We start from the raw sequence: 19317 nt of genomic DNA, 5'->3' as shown, positions 1-19317 counted from the left end.
TCTTAACAAACCAGGAGGGACATGGGTCCAGAACATAGTTAGCCGAGCTCACAGCACCACTTCCTCAGAATTGACAGGATTGACCTCCTCCTAGATAACTAAGATAGGATGTGCCTCAGTCACTTCCACTGTAGCAGAAGTTAATTCTTCAGAAAGCAACTGCAGATCTTTCAAAGCATAATGAAGCAGTTGTAGTAGTGATTATCAAGACATCTGTTGGGAGACAAACTGTGCCAAACCTAGTTCTTCCAGGAAATTTCTGGCTTGCTCTGCCGACAGCTTTCTCTGTCAGAGCATGACAGCAGGCACATAAAATCTTTGAGGAAGGCGGATTTCAGTTGAGGGTTATGAGAAACCTAACAGTAAGAGCAGTTCAGCAGTGGAGCCTTTGACCCAGAGAGGTGGTGGGGATCTGTCAGCAATACTCTTATTTGGCTTGTGCAGGTAGAAGGAGACTGGACCCGATGGACCCCTTCAAACTCTACGATTCCCTGTGGGGCAGAGAAGAGACTCTGAGGGTGAGGAAGCCTTGTTCTGGCCTTCCACAAAAAGGTTTGGTGTCTGCAGGGCTATATGAGTAGCCATGGTTTTCTGTCTCGAGAACTTGGCGGGCAGACATGCTGCAGCACTTTCGTAGGGCTTCCTTGGTGCGTGGAATCCATCATTGTAAGCAGAGCCTCAGTGAGTTAGTCTTGGCCCCACCTGCCATCTCAGTGGCTGTAGCCCTTCTCTCACTTACCTGAGAAAGGGAGTGGACTCAGGGACTCACACCTGAGAAGACATATATAAGACTGTATTTTCCATAGCCCATCAGTTCTTCTTCTTGACTGTGAAGCATCAGTGAGGTGTGATAGGGTGAGTTTCCCATGCAGAGTTCATGCCATTCCACACATCCGTACTGCCCGGATATCATGTCCTACAGAGCACAGTGATGCAGAAACATAATGGAAGACCCAGAAGGCTTTTAACGACCACCTAAATATCAGTTCAGCTTCAAGCGCTCAGCAGCAGTTCTGGAAAGCCCTAAGGGGGAGTCATGAGGGGAATGTCCAGGCACTGGAGAACAGCAAAGAAAGAGAGACCCCAGCCCCAGATAACAGAGTAAGCAGCAGTAAAGCTCAAGGATCTCTCCCTGAAGAAAACTTCATTGACTCCCTCTCTCCACCTGCTGCAACAAAATAAGTCATTCTGAGGCAACACAAGAGCTCTAGGACCAGGCTGCCAGTGCAGGACTGATCTCTCCCAGGTCTGGGGCCAGGGGGCCTGGATAACCCTCCTCGGCCTGGAACGCTAGCAAGACTTGGAGCTCCATGTCGTCAAGAGCAACCATCCACCTGGCGTGCAAGCTTTTCCCATGCTTCTGGAGAAAGGAGGTGTAAATGTTGCAGGTGTTTCCCCAATCTCTCTGTCTCCCAGTGCAGAACCCTCAAACTGTATTGCTAAAGAGCCTCCCAAGAGCTGAAGGCAGTGACTCTCCATGGGATGCATGTGGTGAAATGCACACCCAGCTTTCTCCCTTGCTGAATCCTAGGCACATACTCCCATCTGTCCAAAGGCTGAGGACATGTGGAGCAAAGCAGTGCAAAGGGCTTCACAAGTCCAGCAGCTCCTGATTCTTCCAGTGGCCAGGAAGGGGTCTGTGTGTGGGGGGAGGTGTGCACCTTCAAGTCAGTGTTGATTCCTGGCGACTGCCTGGACAAGTCCCTGCAGTTTTCTTGGCAAGGTTTTTCGGAAGTGATTTGCCCTTTCCTCCTCCTTCATAGGGAGAGGGACTGGCCCAAGGTCACCCAGCTGGCTTCGTGCCCAAGGCAGGACTAGAACTCACGATCTCCCAGTTTCTAGCCTGCTGCCTTCACCACAACACCACACTGGCTCTCCAACCAGGAAGAGGCCTCTGGAAATCCCCAAAATGAGGCAGGAAGAAAAGCATTCACTCCCTTCCCAGCTGGGATTCAGCGCAAACCCTAAGTAGACCTTTTGTTCAGGCTGCTCTCTGCTGGAGATTATTTTTTTTATTAATTTTTTTATTTGTTAAATTTGTCCCCCCACCCATCTCCCCCCAATGGGGGACTCTGGGCGGTTCACAACACGTTAAAACAATAAATAAATATACAATTAAAACCTATAACAATACACATTCACAAAAATAAAAGGGAAAAAATCCAGGAGGCCAATGGTTCAAGGCAGCAACGCCAGGCCACTAAGGGACTAGCCTCCCCTGTCCACTGGCTTAATCCGTTTTAGGGTCACCTGCCCCAAAGGCCACCCAAGGGGCTTCTTTGGAAGCCAGCTGGTGCACTGCAGGCAGCTCTGGGGAGACCTGCCCGTGAGGCTGCCAGGCTCATGGCAAGTTCCTTAAGTCAGGCACACTTTCCGTCAGCTGTTTTGCAACTGAAACTCTTTTGTGGTTAAAGATTTCATCAAAGTGGTGGTTAACACACAGGCCTTTAGATCAATCTGGGGGTGGAAACCTGGGCCAAGGAGCATCTCCTGGGCATGCATGTGGCTGGCAGGCTGAGCCTGGGGAGTCAACGGAAGCCGGGAACTGGCAGGTTGGCAAATACCCCTGCATTGCCCCAGCCCTTCCTGCCTCACTCTTGCTCACTTTGCGGGCCGTATTGCTCCAGCATTTCCCCAACTTACCTAATTCTTTGGGTCACAATCACAAGACACTTGGTGGTGCAGCAATACTGGGATCCTTCATTTTGCTGGCATACCTCCCAAGCTACTCTCTGTGGCTTGGGGGAGCGGTGTGGGTGGATCCCAGGACAGGCTCCTTAGGGCACAGTATGGAAAGCAGTAGCTAAGAGACCCCCGCAGCTCCTCCTTTGGGGGACCCAGGGCAGTGCAGGCAGTGCGGGCCAGGCCACTCTGTTGGGCAGGGCGGGGAGGGTCCCTGTGAGGTGGGAAGCAAAGGCTTGACAAGCGGCCCAGGAAACCAGCTTCCTTGTCAGCTGCCGGGGCAGGAAAGGGTTGAAGCTGCCTGCCGGGCATGCCAGGCGAGATCTGGCAGCCCCGGGAGGGAGAGGTGGGTTCAGCAGCGCTGGGCTCCAGGCAGTCCCTCTTTGCGCTGCCCTGCACTTGGCCTGCCGAGCCACACTTCTGGAGAACGATCGCTCCCGCACTTTCCCAGACAGCTCTGAAAAACGCTGCGGGAGCTTGTGAACATGCAGGGTTCGATGTACCGAGGTTTCCTCCTGGCTAGGGAGCGATCAGGTCAGGGCGTGACCCTTCTGCCGCGCGCACATACCGCTGGCTGCGCAGCCCTTGGGGCTGGGGAAACCTGAAGGGGAAGATGCCAGAAGACCCAGTTCCCTGGGAGCCAGCGGACCCCTGATGTGTGTGGTGGGGGGTGAGAGAGACAGAACTAGGGACATTCTTGCAGGCTTTGTCAGGTTCTTGAAGGGCTTTGAGAGGAAGGCAGTTGTGGGGTGGGAAGCCACCCCCAACCACTTAAGATCCCATAGATGCTTATCTCCAGCTGCCACCAGCCCAACAAGTTGTGCTGGTGGCAAGAGCTTGTGGGAATTGTGATCCAAACTATCCGGAGGCTTCGTTGCTTAACTCTATTTGGTACTGTCCCGTATTCATAGACTTTCTCTGCATGTTGTAACTCCACACGAGAATTCCACGCGTGTTTAGGCTACAGATTGGTCAAGGAAAAATCGCAGCCTCCGGGCTCTTTCCAATGCCTCGCAGCAACTTAGTCGACCGCCCGCTGCACAGCAAAGGAAGCGGGAGCAGGCAAGTCTCTGGAGACTCGCCAGGAGCTCAGGGTCCATCTGGAGGGTTTCTGCTTGGGGTGATTATTGGGCGAAGCAGCAGAAGGGTTAGGAAGGCCCACCAGCACCAGTTCTTGGTCTTGGGGCTTTGGCCTGATCCGCTCACGCACCGATCTCATTTGCTCATAAGCCTGGTCCAAGAGTTTGTCCCGAGTGCGGGAGTGCCTCGCCTGACCCACCAGTCACTGTGCATCAGAACATGCACTTTCTTAGTCACCCCCAGGATAGCCACCAGCACACCAGACCGAAAATGCTTCTGGAAGTTTTTAGACTCCCTGGAAAGTCCACCAGAGGCTTGGGCAGCTCAGATGATATGGGGGGGTGTGAATCATGTGTTCCACCCTTGGAAACGCGGTACATTCGGCTATTTGAAAGCAGTGACCCTTTTTCCGTCCCAAAGACACAGGCTTCTGTGGGTTAAAAGAAAGGCGATGAAATGACCCCAGAGAGCCTGCCTGTCATGCTGGGAAAGGGGATCTCAGCCAGATGTGGAGCCTTTTCTCCTCAGGGCTCTCTGTAGAAATGTGCCCGGCTTCTGGCGGAGGGAAGCGGAGGGATGGAGAGCTGCGAGTAATATCAATATTTCCCCTTGTGAGATTCCTCCCCCCAAAAATCCAGCTGAGGTTCTGCCCATCTGTCTGTCTTCAGCACGAGGAGACTGACCACCAAAAAGCTGCAAGTGAGCACACATAACCAGCCCTTGCAGGAGTAAACATGGTGCGTGAATCCCTCTCGCTTATGCCTGCCATAACCAGCAGCGCTGAGCTTCCGCTCTGGCAAGAAACTGTCCCTTTGGAAGATGTAAGTTTGGAAGACCCTGAACAACTGCAGTCCTGTAATAGAGGGCACCAAACTAGGAACCGGGAAACGGTGAGTTCTAGTCCTGCCTTAGGCACGAAGCCAGCTGGGTGACCGTGAGCCAGTCACTCTCCTTCAGCCCTGAGAAGGAGGCAGTGGCAAACCACTTCCGAAAAACCTCGCCAAGAAAACTGCAGTCGCCAGGAGTCAACACTGAGGAAGGCACACACACAGGGCTGTAATAAAAGAGTCCATAACCACCTAAAATTATCAATGAACAGCCAAATGAATAACGGTGATTCTGACAGACAGTCAAATGCAGTCTTCCCTCAAAACTGGCTCCCTGCTTTGCCTGAGGAAGCTGATCACTGGCTGATCCACACCAGAGGCTGTTGGGCAGCGCTCCCACTTGGCCTGCAAAAGGCTGGTCAGTTTTACAAAACACAGCCCCTCTTCTACCTTGCTTGTGGCCCCAGAGGGCTGTGGGCCCACCGCTTGAGAAGCCCTGCCGCAATGCGTATGGGGCCGAAAGGGCCCGGTCTTGGTCACAGGAACTGGGCCAGGAAGGCCTTTCTCTTCGCCCCGGGATTTCCCGGCACCAGTTTCCAGGCGGAGCCTTGGTGCCCAGCCTCTCCTGCCCCGCACAGGAGCAACAGCTCCCAGGAGCTCCTGGATCAGGCTGGCCGAGCAGTCTCTGGGCGCCCCCCTTCTGCCTGCCAGCAAGGAGGGCTGGTGAGCCACTCAGAGCCTCTGCAGAACCAGGCAAGGGCAATCGGTGTGGCTGGCTGGCTGGCTGACTCACGGTCCCTTTTCCTCCTTGGCAAGTGACTCCCTCCTTGCACCCTGCCTCAGCCTCTCAGTCATCAGCCTCCCGAGCAAGAAGAGCCGCCCGTGTCTCCCCTGCCCTCCTCTTGCATCAGGACAAGACAGCCAGAGAACATTGCAGCACCACTGATGTGACCCATGAGCCTCACGCCCTGGGCAGGAGGAGGAGGAGCCGCCGTTTTGCCCTATATAAGGTTGCTCCAGAATCCCTTGGAGCTTTATCCAATCCCAGTAAACTGTCCAGAGACCTCTGGGGTCCCGAGAGCAGTCAAGAGAGAAAGACCATGGCTGGTGAGTAGGAGTAGCAGGCTGGGTCTGGGGGCCACCAAGGCCCTTGCGAAGCAGGGCTTCCTTCTGGCGGATCTCTGAGAATTGGAGGGTCACCCGGCAGACAGAGTGCACGGGGAAATGCTGCCTGCTTCTCAGTGGGGCTGGCGCCCGCAGCCTCTCCAGCTCCCTGCCCCTTCCCCACCCTGGGACCGAGAGGGCTTCTTCTACCACCTGATTGCCCCCTGCGCTGCTGGCACAGAAGGGAGAGAAGGAGGGGGGACACACTTTGGGGACAGCGAAGTCTATCATGGACTCGGAAGGAGAGCAGCGTGCCCAGTGGAACTCTGGCGGCAGACTGACACGGACCGTGCCCAAGTGAGAGGTTTTAACATCCCCATTGTCCCCTGAGCTCTGCTGCGCAAGGGCTGCCAACCAGCCCCTAAGCCCTTGCGTGCAGCGAAATCCAGCTCAAGGAAATGAGCCCCAAACCACCAACTTCCTAGAGGCCTCCTGGATTGTCACCTGCGGCTGCTGTTTGTGCAGGATATTCTGCCTCTGTGTGTGTGTGTGTGCGCACGCGTGCACACCCCAAGCTGGGAAGAAGGGAGCACCTTGTCTGCAGGGAACGTAGCCTTTTCCTCCTCGAAAGACCCATAATTAGGAGGGGAGGCGGCAGCGGCGGCGGCGGCACCTGCAAGCAAGCCAGCGCTTGCTGGACAGGTTGGGCTCGGTGCCTGAGATCAGTCCTCCCTCCTCTGCAGCCCGTCCCCGTCCCGGGCCCCAGTCTAGGTTGAGAGGAGCCCGGAGCTGTTGGGAAAAGGCCCCTGCCCAGGTAGTGCTCGGGGCACCTCAGGGCCCTTTGGGCCTGCTGCCCCCCACACTGATTGCCGGCTTTTAGCTGTGGGTCCCCTGTGAATCCGGAAGCCCGTTGACGAGGGCCTGGGGAATTGTGGCCTGTGCTGCTGGAGGCTGCGGGGGGTGCCTGCCCAGCGTCCCCATCCTGGAGTTGGCCCCCAACAGTTAGAGGGGGCCAGCGTGGAGCATCCTCTCGGGGGAGTGGCAGACAAGTCCCGTCGGCACACCCAGAGGCTGCTGGCGCTCGTCTGTGGCTCTCCTCCTCCCATCTCAGAAAGCACTTGTTTTCTCTGCTGCGGCTGGCCCACGAACGCCCCGGGCTCCTCCATGGCCCTTCCAGGCTCCTCTCACGCTGAGCACGGCCTCTCCTCGAGGCTTGCTTTTGGCCACTGCCTGCCCCTTGAGGCAAGGAGGGATGCCTCCTCTGCAAGGATTCCTCCCCCACGACCCTGGGCATCGAGCAGAGGTCTGCGCATGACCCTGAGCAGATGCCCAGCAGCCCCCAGTCTGAGGTCCAGGAGCTCCTGCCACCCTATGGTAGGCTCAGGCGGCCAGGATCCTCGGGGTTCACACAAGCCCCCTAAGCCCAAAACCCAACTGAGCAGAACGCAGCAGCTGTTAAGCAGGCCTTGATTCTTCTTGGGGTATCAGTGCCCTGTGGACTCAGGTCCTCTGGCGGGGGGGTCACCTTCCTGTGCAGAACCATCATGTGGGGCCAGAGAAGCCGAGCACATGGCTAACTCAGTCAACAGTGTGTTCCCCACCCACCTGCCCACCCCACTGGTAGCCCAGCGGGCAAGCAGAAAGGGGGCGCTCTTGCTTCCTCAAGGAGCAGCATGGAAGCTGCAGTCATGGCTGAGTCGCCGTCTCTCCTTCTTGGCAGCTTCAATCAGCACCAACTGGAGGCAGAGCGAGAATGCCCGCGAGCACCACACCGACCAGTACCCTGGCACTGGGCTGGTTTTGCGACGGGCCCAATCGTTTGGGATCACACTGACCTTCACGAGCTCAGCTCTGGCTGCCGACGGCATCACCTTCTCTATAGACAGAGGTAAGGATGTGTCCTCTTTCCCGGCTCTGCCCGGGAGAAGCACCCCCCCCCCCGCCATCAGCGGGCCCTGCAGGGGCAGCTGGACCGTCTGCAGCAGCAGGAGCAGCAACAGCCTTCCATGGTATCAGAGCTCACCCGCTGGGTGCTGGCCGGCAGCAGGAGCGGCAGTGGTGCCCTCCAGTCAAGGGGGTGGAGCCCGGCCCCGCTGCCTCCCGCCAAACTGTGGCTGCTTTTCCCTCCCAGGCTCAAGCATTGCCCTGCAGGCCAAAACCCGAGTGGACTTCGGCATCTCCAGCGCACACAGCAAAGGCTCTTGGAGCGCGGTGCAGACCTCAGGTCCTTCTGGCTCCTTGAACGTCTCCATCTTCAGCCCAGCAAATTCTGCCATTGGACGTTACCGGCTGGGCGTCAAGACCAGCTCCAGCAGCAGTGTTTCCATCCTGGGCACTTTCGTGCTGCTGTTCAACCCTTGGGTGCCAGGTACAAAAGCAGTCCTAGGAGCGCTCGGTTTGGCACTTGAAAACATTGCCACCCACTGGCAAGGGGCAGAGGGTGCAAGGCTCCTAGCTCTGTTGCCCTGAGGGCTTGGACACGGCTGCAAATTCTTTTTTAGTGGGCACAGCAAAGAGAGAAAATTGCCCAGCCTCTTGGCTCTGCCCCTTCCAACTTTAAGAGAATGGAGGCTGGGGCTACAATGCAAAACTGGGGCTGCACCCCTCAAACTACTGGTGGCCTCAGGTACCCCTTGGATGCCCAGACTCTCGCCTCCCCAAGGAAGTACTGATCAGTGGAATGGAGACTCAGAACATGCATGTGCCGGGGACACGGATGGTTTTGTGCTGTTTTGGGCAGGGTTGGACCAGAGGTATTAGGGAGGATGACAGAAGGGTTTTCAGCACACACATGTTCCCCGGGGGAGAAAGCCCTACCATCACTATGTCTGCCTGATATTTGGTTTTCAGAGGATGAAGTGTTCATGCCAGACAACGCAGAACGTCAGGAATATGTCCTCTCGGAGTTTGGTGTTGTCTTTGTGGGGAGCACAAACCGCATCTCTCACTTTGGCTGGAACTATGGGCAGGTAATCAGAAAGGATATGCCATTTAGATATAAATTCAGAATGGGGTCCAGAAACATTTCTTGAATGTTACGAGTTGATTTAACCCCTTTCCCTTTGCTCAGTTGTTGCTCGTCAGCAGCACCTCTTTATTATTTATTTTATTTATTCAATTTATATGGCCGCCCTTCTCAGACCAGTGAGCTGCCGCTCACCACAACCACTACGGGGCGCCCCCCTGCCTCAGGTTCTTTTCTGGAGGGGATCACGCAGCAGCTGAGAAGGACTGTTGAAAGCAAGCCTCCTCCTGACCGCTTGGCCAGGAAGAAAGGACCCCCTCCCCCGCCCCAGGGAAAGCCCTCTCCATGCCATCCCAGCTCTCCATTCAGGTTGCTGGCAGGTGGGAGTGGAAGAGAAGCAGGCTTGGGTGGCAGAGAAAGGATCCCCCAGGCTATTAGCAGCCTTTGGAGAATGCTGGGAAACTTCTGACGAGATGCCCCCTGGCCAAGCTGAAATGGACAACCTGCCCATCAGATCCAGACCCTCAGAAGGCTGGAACCCCTTCCTGGTGGCATCTAAAGGTGATTCAGGAATGCCCTACCCACACCAAGAATTAGGTGGTGGTAGTAAAGCTGCTGCAGCCACTGTTGCCACTAAAAGTGTGTGTGTGGAGGAGGGTATTTTGCCTGCCTGATAACTTCCTCTCTACACAGTTTCAAGAGGACATTCTGGACATTTGTCTTTTCATTCTGGACCGGAGCTTAAGCCACCGCAAGGATCCAATTGCTGATCTGCGTCGCCGGAATGATCCCAAATATGTTGGACGGGTGCTGAGTGCCATGGTATGAAAATGCTTGCATCCAACACGGATTGTAAGACAGCATTCTGCACCTCCAGCCCTCCATTGCGGCCCAAGAAATGGGGCGAAAATGATTAAACACGAAGCTCTTTCTGGTGTGTGAAGGGCGGGAGGGGGCAAACTGGATGCTTTGCAGAGGCTCAAAACCCCCTCTCTCCCCCCCACACCCCCTATTGGCCCAATTTTTCCAGTTGGGATTTTAATGGAATACTGTAGGTACATAATACAAAATGCTTCCTTGGAGCACATTTGGACATCCACTTCGGGACAAAACGGTCTCCTTCTGGGTCTCCCTTCTGAGGAGCCAGAGCACCCGTGGGACACCCCTGCAGGCTGCCGTCCTCCACTGTGGAAATCCAGCAAGGAGAAAGTCAGCCTTCTCTCAGTCCTTGTCTCTCATTCCTTTGCGGCTCCCAGTCTCTCATTCCTTTGCGGCTCCTTTGAGCCTGCCCCCCCATCTCCAAGCCCCAGTGTTGGCCAAGGGAAGCTGAAAAGCCCCTGTGCCAGGGGGCCCGTCTAGCTTCGGGCAGGTCCGTTCAATCACCTTTCAAGTCTCATTGCAGGGGAAGTGTGTTTGTGAAACCGTTCACAACGGTGGTAGCAGGGAAGGGAGCATTGCACAAGCCTCCTCCCACCCTGGGCGCATCATCAGTGCCTCCCCAGTTGTGGTGGATTTTCTGCTCCCGTTTGCATCCAAGTGTGCTCTGGCAGGGAGCATCTTCAAAGGAAAGGTGCCTCCTTGGCAAGGAAACATTTTAGCCTGCTCCAAAACCACTGCGTGAGTCCCGTTCTGATTGTACCAGAAAGCGCTGGATCACCTGGAGAGTTTTTCTGCTCATTCAGATTATATGGCTGCCCATCTCAAGTTAATGACTCTGGGCAGCTAAGAATGTTAAAAATATATATAAAAAACAGAAAGACCAAAAAAGCCCACACATAAAATAGCAGCTAGGGTATATTGTAATTTCAATTGATTTTTACCTGTTTTGTAAACTGCCCAGAGTCATTTCAATGAGATGGGTGGTGACAAATTTGATAAATAAATAAACAAACAAATAAGAACAGCTCCATCCATAACAATTAACATAGCCAATGCAAGGGCCTTTAAGGCCTTATTGAAGGTCAACAGGGTCAGGGCCAACCTGATCTTTGGGGGGGATGATATTCCAAAGGGTGGGCACCATGACAGAAAAGGCTCTCCTCCAGAGTCCTGCCGGAATGACACTCCTTAATAGATAGGACTTGGCACGCTCCTCCTCTGCCAGATCTCGTGGGACGGGTCGGCATGACTGGGGAGAGGTAACCCAGCCCCGTGCCATGAAGGGCTTCATAGGTTACAACCAGCACCTTGAACTGCACCCAGAAGCAGACTGGCAACCGGTGCAGCTTGCAGAGCAGAGGAGTTTCCCCACAGCAGCTTCTCCTATTTTGGCTTTTCCCCAGGTTAACAGCAATGATGACAATGGCGTGTTGCAGGGAAACTGGAGTGGGAATTACAGTGGTGGGGAAAGCCCCAGCAGCTGGACGGGGAGCGTGGACATCTTGCGCAGGTGGAAGAGCTCAGGTTTCAGGCCCGTCCGCTACGGACAGTGTTGGGTCTTTGCTGGAGTGCTGAACACCGGTAAGTCTTCTGAGAACTGGAGAGATTCTGGGGAGTCTGTCCTAGCAGATGCTGGATGTGAAGCTGGAAGGGAGCAGAAAAGCAGTAAGTGCTACTCAGACTTATGGCTGTGAGTACAGAGTGTCTGGACTGCGGAATCAGCCCCGCTGATCCTGTGGACCCCTCTGGTTCGCCTCAGGGCAGCGGGACCTTTCCGCGCTAGCTGTCCAAGTGGGACACGGGCCCTGGGTGGTGGTAGAAAGACTGCTGGTTCTGCTTCTCTAGTTCACTCCCTTTGGGACTCGTGACTGATGGGCATTTCACCTGGCAGGTGGGCAGGGCGAGGTGCATTTCACAGAGAGAAGGAACAGATTAAGCCCCTGCAGGTCCCTCCGCTGGCCTGCCAAATGAGGATGGCAATCAGTCTGAGGCGAGGTTGAAGGAGATGATTGAGCCTGGCCGGGGGCAGGAGGAGCTGGGGGGAAAGAAGGGGCGGCAGTCAGTCACAGCCCACGCAGAGAGGACAGGAAGAGAAACATGAGCTGCAGGGAGGCTGGGAGGCACGAAGGACGGGAAGGCAGGCACGAGCCAGCTGCGGGTGCCCTCCCGGGCAGGGTGGGGACTCGGAGCGGATGACGCCCCCAAAATCCCAGCATGGGGGCGGTGGGAACTCTGGGCCACAGGATCCCTGTGAGCTCACCAGTCCATCTGCAGGTCCACCTCAGGAACCACGGAGGTTGGAGGCTGAGCAGCCCCTTTGGGCCACGGAGGCCGTGACAAGAGGCCGACCCTCAGCGCAGCTTCCGCCTCCTGACCGGGAGGCCCTGGCTGCCAGCTCAGCCTCCTGCAGAGACTTCCCGAGAGATGGTGGCTAAGAGCACGGCCACCCTTCCCATCTTCTCTTCCTCCTCCCTGTAGTCCTCCGATGTCTGGGAATGCCCAGCCGCACGATCTCAAACTTCAACTCTGCCCACGACACGGACATGAGCCTGACGGTGGACGTGTACTACGACGCCGAGGGGAATCCTCTGAACATCGCCTCTGACAGCATCTGGTAACTGCCCCACCCGCGCTGCCCAGCCCTGGCATCGGCTGGCATACTGGGTCTCCCCCGTCCTTTTCATGCCCTAGGCAGGCAGAAGCTCTCAGGGCAGACCCCCTCTTGGCCGCCTGCCCGTGCCCCTCCTCCTCAGGGCTTCTTTCCCCCCTCCTGGGCATGCTCCCCTCCCCCACAAGGGTGCCAGGAAGCCAATGGAGGAGGAACTCGTGGATCTCCCTGCAAGTGGCTGGCAAAGTGCTTCCCAGGGGCGGGAGAGACAGAAGGGGGAAGGGGTGTGTCGGGAAGCCCTTTCCCACAACAAGACAAAGGTGTGTGGCGTGTTTGCCTGCCTGCAGGAAGCGGCGATGGCCATGGCTTTGCAGGGGTCTGTGGCGAGCGAAGGCTATGCTCTCTGGAGCAGGCGTCAGGGATCAACTCACGGCAGAGCCGCCGCTTCCTCACGAGGTCTTCACAGGCCCCCCGCCCAGGCATCCTGCTGCCTGGAAGCCTCTGTCTCCTGCTGGGTCCTCTCAATCCCCAGCCCATGCTGGAGGCAACCCAAGGCATCCCCTCCTGCTCAGTGTCCACAGAGGCCCTCTGTCCCCCTTCGTGGGCTGCTCCGTCAGCAGGGCAGACAGATGACCCCTCCACCCCGTAGCTGTATCAGTCTGGCCCCAACTGGCCAGCCTAGGCTGGGAGCCAGAGCGGGCGGTGCTCCTCCAGCGCTTTAGCTTGGGCGTGAGGAAGAGTGCAGCCATTTTTGAGGCAAGGGAGCAAAGCTTGCCTTCGCTGCTGCTGCTGCAGCGGCAACGCAGCTGTTGTTGGCCGATGCTGCAAGGCGCAACAAACACTAGCGAGCCAATGGCTTTAGCCACTTTGGGACGGGGGCTGTATCTGCATTGCAAAGTCCCAATGGCCGTGTGGGGTCACGGTGAAGAAGGCAGCAGACTAGAAACCAGGAGCCCCTGAGTTCTAATTCTGCCTTGGGCCAGTCATTCTCTCCCACCCCTGGGAAGGAGGCAAGGCCACCTGCTGCTTAAACGAAATGGCCACTAGATGGCAGTAAAACCGAGCAAGAGGGGGGGGGAGCCGCCCTCCCGGTTGCCCCTGCTACCTTTCAGGCCAGCCTTGGCACCAGGATCTTTTGTCTCTGTGGAAGCACTCTGGACATGCCGTCCCCCCTTTTTCCTGCACGCGAGGAAGAGAAGCCCATCTCTCTCCCCACTCCCTGCCCCCAGCGAATTTCCTTCCCTTCCCTTGTCGTTTTCCACACCCAGCGGGCACGTGGCAAAGAAAGATCTTTCTGAGGAGTTGGAAACCCCTGTCGGAGGAGGCAGCGCAGGATGGCCCTAGCTGGAAGCCAGTCCTGCCCCTCTGGAGAAATGGGCAGGGAGGGGGAAGGGGGAGCCTGCGTCTGCCCGCGTCTCCTTGCCAACGGGCCGGCTCTCGGTTGCAGGAACTTCCACGTGTGGAACGAAGGCTGGTTTTTCCGATCTGATCTTGGTGCCACCTACCGCGGCTGGCAAATTCTGGATGCCACTCCACAGGAGAGGAGTTCAGGTACCAGGGCCGTCCCCATCTCCACAGGCTTAGGACGGGGAGAGGGGCCAGGTCTGGCTCTCCGCTTAGGGGGGCGCCTGCAGAGCCAGGGCGGCTCTGCCAGCGCCGCGGGGAGCCCTCCAGCTTGGCTGCCCAGCTTCCGTGCCCGGCCGCCAGCAAGGAGAGAACCGCGAGCCGCACCGCCCTCCTGCTAGCCTCCGGCAGGCTAGCAGAGGGGAGGCCAAACCTGCTTTCCCAGCGCGTGGCAGCGGCCCAAAGCCTTTCCAGACGCTTGGGGGCTTGGGGTAGCCGGCCTGGGCCGAGGCGAGGCCTTTGGGATGCGCCGCTCCTCCGCGCTGGTCTGCCGGCCTCCCCACGTAGCCGGTCAACTGCTGCACGCTAAGTGCTCTCCATGGCTGTTTGGGGGGGGTCCCTTTAATGCGTAAAGTTCTTTTGACCTTTTTGACTGTAAAGTTGCAAAGACCCTCCCTCGGGGATGAGGCTTCCCTTTGGTGGGCAGAAGGTACCGTCCGGGCTATGCGTAGCACAGACCTTTATCTTGTGAGTCATTGATTCTGTTCCGATGGCCACCCATCTCACTATGGCGGCTCTGCACAGCTAACAACTTTTAAAATCATAGCACAAGTAACGTAACACCACAGGACATAGGACAACCAAATCAAACAAAACCTGATAGGGTTCAACTAATGATCCTCGTCTTCAAGGCTTTCTGCAAAGCCAGAACTGGGTTTGCGCAGGGTACTTTTATGAAAGATTATGAACTGTGAATTACGATCACAGGGGATAATTCATTCCCTTGTTCAGAGAATAAGCCAATAACATTCTCCCTCCGGGAAGGAGAGAGGCTGCTCCCTGCCCAAGCCACCTAAGCTAGTGGCCAGCAGTGTCCATCCTGTGGCATACATGCCACCGTCTGGCACTGCCTTGGGCTTTCCTGCTGCCACGTGTTCTGCACCCAGCGCCCTAGGTGGGGTTTCCTCCTCCCTTCTCCTAATCTCGCGCGTGGCACCCTCATTCTCCAGGCATATTCCAGTGTGGACCAGCATCCCTGACGGCCATCAAGGAGGGAGATGTGGACCTGCCGTTCGACTCCCCGTTCGTCTTTGCAGAGGTCAACGCTGACCGTGTCACCTGGCTGTATGACACCACCAACGGCGAAAAAAAAATGATTTACTCGGAGACCAGATCAGTTGGCCAGTACACAAGCACAAAAGCTGTTGGCAGCTATACCCGCCAGGACGTCACAAACAATTATAAATATCCAGAAGGTAAGACAGATGAAGCAGAGCTCCCTTTTCAGCTTTGCAGAAATTTGGGACTGAATCTGGTGGACCAAAGACGGCATGATTAATGCCAGCCATTAAAGGCGCACCTACTGCAATTAATGTTCTTCGGTGAGTCACCAACTCTTTGCATTGTGGATTTTGCCACTGAAGCTGATGGCCAACCCAAGACCAAGCCAGTGGCTGCAGAGCGAAACCTTTTCAGGAATGCCGGCTGTCACTCCTGAGAAGCCGGCTGGAGCTGCAAAGGCAGGATGGCCTCTTGAGTCAGCTGCCCAGAGCGAGAGCCCTGCTGCCCCGCACCGGAATGAATGGCCCTCAGCCCTTCTCCCTCAAGGGCACCAGAGAGGCCAGTGTGGGCTCAGCCCCACAGAAATCAAGGAGGGCAATCAAGGCTCCCGGGCATAAAGCACCCTCTCTTTACCCCCCTTTTCTGTCATTCCCTCTCAGGCTCAGCCAAGGAAAGGGAAGTCTTCAAAAAGGCACGTGGCAAGCTGAACCTTGACCCCCTCTTGGCCACATCTGCCAAGCTGCCCGAAAAAGATAAGCCCATCTCAGGGAAGTTTAAGGTGGAGAAGCCCCCAGAGGTCGGCAAGGATGTCAGCTTGGTCTTGCAGCTGACCAACCTTGCTTCGGTAGCCAGGAAACTGACAGCCAACATGACCGCCTGGACCATCATCTATACTGGAAAGCCGGTCCACGAGGTCTGGAAGAACACCCTCAAGGTGGATCTTGGGCCCAAAGAAGGTAGGTCTGGCCTGTCCCGGGGAGAGGAGCAGCGCAGCCAGGCCCGGGGCCCGTGCCTAACGCTCAGGCTGCAGGAGGGCTGAGCCCCACACCTGACCACCTGTAGTGCGCTGGGAGAAGAGAGAGGCATGTGTGCAAAGGGCCCCCCAGAACTGCGTTGGTTAATAAGATGGCCAGAGGTACCCAAGCCCCTGCCACGGAGGTCAGAGAGCTGCTGTTCGTGCCCAGGGGCAGCACATGGCCTGGTTCTCCAGAGGATGATTCTCAGTCCAGCCCACACTGGGAAGGGAAGTAGCACCCCACCCCTGACTCTGTGACCGGCACGGGGCCCCTTCCCTCATACTTGTTCCTGGACCTGCCCCACATGATGGGCAAGGAAGAGATGGACTTCTGTGCATTTGTCCGCCACTTGCAGTTGTGGGCATGTGTGCAGGGGCCAAAAAAACCATGCCAGAGCTTTAGAGCTACAGAATCATCGCAGGTCAGCCCCAACCTTGCTGAGTCCCTCTTGGGACTAATGAAGCTGCAGCTGCCCTTTGCAAGTGAAGGGCCACAGTGTGCAAAGATTGTCCCTGGGGCAAGATACCAGGCAACCTCTTCCCGAAGGTGGGCAACTGCTAGGCTTCAGAATCAGGGCAGTCCCTCAGGGGGTCCCTCCTTTGTGGGCGATTCCCCCGATTCTGTAGGACAGCAGGGAAGCAAACCTTCTGCCCTGACAGCTGGAGGTGACAAGCCTGCCAAAGATGGGGCTGGAGAGGTCTTTTGAGCTTCAAGAATCTCAGCCTAAAAACGGATGTTTAAAAAGGTCCATGCCCTTAGGCTAAACAGTTCACGAGGGTGCTTGGGAACGTGTTCATGCTCCCTCCTGCCAGCTGTAACCAGCAAAGAGGCTGCACACACACACACACACACAGAGCAGTTCCAGAGCACTTCTTCAAAAGTGCTCTCTGGAGAGCACTTGTGCATGCACTCACAAGGAGAGGCGCACTGAGGGGACAGCGCCTAGCCGGGTCCCAGCCCTCTGGGCCCAGCTCAGTGTGTGAGGCTGAGACCAGTTGCGTCCCTGCCTCTCCTTCCAGAAAAAGCATTTCCCATCAAGATTTCCTACGCCGAATACCAGCAGCACCTCACAGCAGACAATATGCTCCGTGCGACTGCCTTGTGCCAGATCAGTGAGGGGAAAGACACTGTGGTGGAAAGAGACATCAGTCTGGACAACCCCTCAATCGCCCTAAAGGTGAGCCGGCTTGGCCGGGACCCCCTCTGGCCGGTGAAACCGCCAAGCCGGCCTTGGCCAGAATGGGCCACTTCGTTTGGGAAGGGGTGGGGTGGGGAGAGGAGCTGTGTCCGTGGGGCTCCTCAGCTCGTGCCTGCCTTCAGGGAGGCTGGACCCAGAGGACTCACCCAAGGCTTTGCTCTGGGCAGGTGCTGGGCCAGGCCAAGGTGGGCCAGGCGGTGAAAGTGGAAGTGAACTTCACCAACCCCCTGGACGAGGAGCTGAAGGACTGCATCCTGCTGGCAGAGGGCAGCGACCTGCTGGCAGAGAAGCTCAGGCTTGAGTGAGTCCCGGGGAGGGTTGGGGGGGGGGTCCAGGGCAAGGGCTTTGCCCGGCCAAGGTGGAGTTGCCAATTATTCCACTGAACCATGGGGGGGGAGGTGACTGGCATCTACAAGGAGACTGATGCTCCAGCTTGCCCCTTGCTGCTCCAGGCCTGCGTTTGTCTCACTTATTTATCCCAATGGCGAGTCTCCCCACACTCGGCTTTCAAGTGAAGCCTCTGCCAGGCCACTATCACGGAGGCAATGCAACGATGACTCCAGGGTCTTTGTTCTCCCTGAACCATTTGAGTCAGGAGGAGGGGAGGTGCAAGCCATCCAGTGCAGGATGAACACCCGGTTCTCTGGAAGGAGCAGGTTGGCTCCAAGGGCAGCGCCAGTCTTCCCTGGTCCCCCAGGCCCCCAGCCCTGGAGGGACCTGGTGTTGTCAGCACCGATGGCTGGATGGCTGCCACAGACTGAGCCCCTGATCGTGTTAAAGATGGTCCCCGCCAGTCCAGAGACTCGCGAAGCCAAGTGGGGCTGCCGTTCTGCTGCAAATACAACAGCAGAGGAGAAACGGCCTGTGCCCACAGATCCTGATTCCGAGGGGAATCCCCTCCTGGCATGGCATGGTGAGGGGACAGGATTGGCAGTGCCAAGGTTAGAATGTGGAGCCCGCAGGTACCAAGGGGATGTCATGTGAAGATGGAGAAGGATTAAATCATAGAATTGTAGAATGAGGAGGAAACCCAAGGATCATCTCGTCCCCCTCAGCAATGGGCAGGAAATCCAATTCAGGCATCCTGGGAAGGTGGCTGTCCGGCCTCCCCTGAGGACCTCCGAGACGGAGAACCCCACCCTCCAAACGTGGAACAGATCTTAGCACCAGGAGAGATAGATCCTCCTTCTATTTCCACAAACTCTTAAGCAGTTGCAACTTATGCCCACTCCTTCTGGTCCCAGGGAAAGAGCACTTGAACATCGCCCACTGAATGTGGCCCTCTTCCACGTGCCTCCCTTCGGTCCTCTTTCCCCAGACTCAGCCTCCCTGGAGGTGCTTAAACAGAGGCTGGCATGCCATCTGCTGGGCATGCTGCAAAGCGGATTCTTCCGCCGGGCAGGGGTTGGGACTCCTTGCACCCTTTCCTTCTAGGAGGCATTTGCCCACCGATGGGGAGCTTCATGGCTGAGATTCCACCACCTTGGCTGCAGTGGTGGAGTCCTGGAGAGCTCCCGCTGGCCTAGCTGGGCCTTGGAGCGAGGCGGCTTCTCCTCTTACGCGGAGGCCTTCCGCTGCGCCCCTGCCTGCAGCTGGTGTGGGCCCAGGCTCCTCAGCCCTGAACTGCCCCCTCCCTCTGAGCACAGCTGTCCCTGCCACTGGGCCTTCCTTAAGCAGCAGCGGTTACGACCAGCAAAGGGGACCAGCCACAGGAGAGAGCGTGGAGCGTGCCCCGCCGAGGGGAGAGAGCCCCAAGGCAGGGCAGCGCAGCCTCTGCCCTGGCAACCTAGGAGGCCCCTCGGTGCCTGGCAAGTCCTCGGCTCAGCCCAGATCCATGCTGAGCAGCCTTCTTGCTCCTTCCCCACAGGGTACCCCCCGTGAAGGCCAAGCAGAACTCACACATCCACTTTGAGGTCACTCCCAGCAAGGACGGGACGAAGCAGCTGCTCATCAACTTCTCCTGTGACAAATTCCAGGACATCAAGGCCTTTGAGACCATCACGGTGGCCGCCAACTGATCTGGAGGCCTCCAGACATACCTGTCCTGGGGCGCAAGAAGGATGTGCTGTGAAAAGATGTGGCCAAGGGCCATTTTGTCTGAATAGCATGCATTGAATATACATTTCCTTGCTGTATCCAAAATGTCTTGACTCCTCTCTGAACGTCTGTTGTATTCCTGTGGCTGTTCCCTGCAAACCAGCAAAGGGTACCTGCCGCTTTGCAAATGGCCGTGGGGTAGGAACCCATTACTGCAGGCCACATAGCCTGCATTTCATTTCCTGCCAGTGAGTTCCTCTCCTTAGCAGGGCCGCACAAGTAAGTCAGCCGTATTC

The 19317-nt window shown here is 56.7% G+C and overlaps 1 protein-coding gene across 1 annotated transcript; it reads left to right on the top strand.

The window, feature by feature from the left end:
* Nucleotides 1-5640: 5640 nt before the first annotated feature.
* Nucleotides 5641-19106, top strand: LOC103048098 (protein-glutamine gamma-glutamyltransferase E-like). The gene is made up of 13 exons (XM_007440932.3): nt 5641-5696; nt 7414-7581; nt 7825-8061; nt 8544-8662; nt 9352-9480; nt 10941-11118; nt 12016-12151; nt 13593-13696; nt 14719-14964; nt 15430-15726; nt 16806-16963; nt 17152-17285; nt 18852-19106. The coding sequence occupies exons 1-13, from the start codon at nt 5690-5692 to the stop codon at nt 19000-19002; spliced, it is 2064 nt and encodes a 687-aa protein (XP_007440994.1). The 5' UTR covers nt 5641-5689; the 3' UTR covers nt 19003-19106.
* Nucleotides 19107-19317: the final 211 nt, after the last annotated feature.

The sequence above is a fragment of the Python bivittatus genome, unplaced genomic scaffold (assembly GCF_059951505.1).
Source record: "Python bivittatus isolate LINGU-HERP-01145 unplaced genomic scaffold, Pbiv_v1 ctg000700_np1212, whole genome shotgun sequence".
In the NCBI taxonomy this organism is placed as follows: domain Eukaryota; kingdom Metazoa; phylum Chordata; class Lepidosauria; order Squamata; family Pythonidae; genus Python; species Python bivittatus.
This window is presented reverse-complemented; position numbering and strand designations above follow the sequence as displayed.

What these genes read in the sequence shown, in the direction of transcription:
- LOC103048098 (XM_007440932.3), top strand. An exon ending in GTTCAACCCTTGGGTGCCAG is followed by an intron (nt 8,062 to 8,543) that starts GTACAAAAGCAG and finishes TTTGGTTTTCAG; the next exon opens with AGGATGAAGTGTTCATGCCA. An exon ending in GGATCTTGGGCCCAAAGAAG is followed by an intron (nt 15,727 to 16,805) that starts GTAGGTCTGGCC and finishes CTCTCCTTCCAG; the next exon opens with AAAAAGCATTTCCCATCAAG.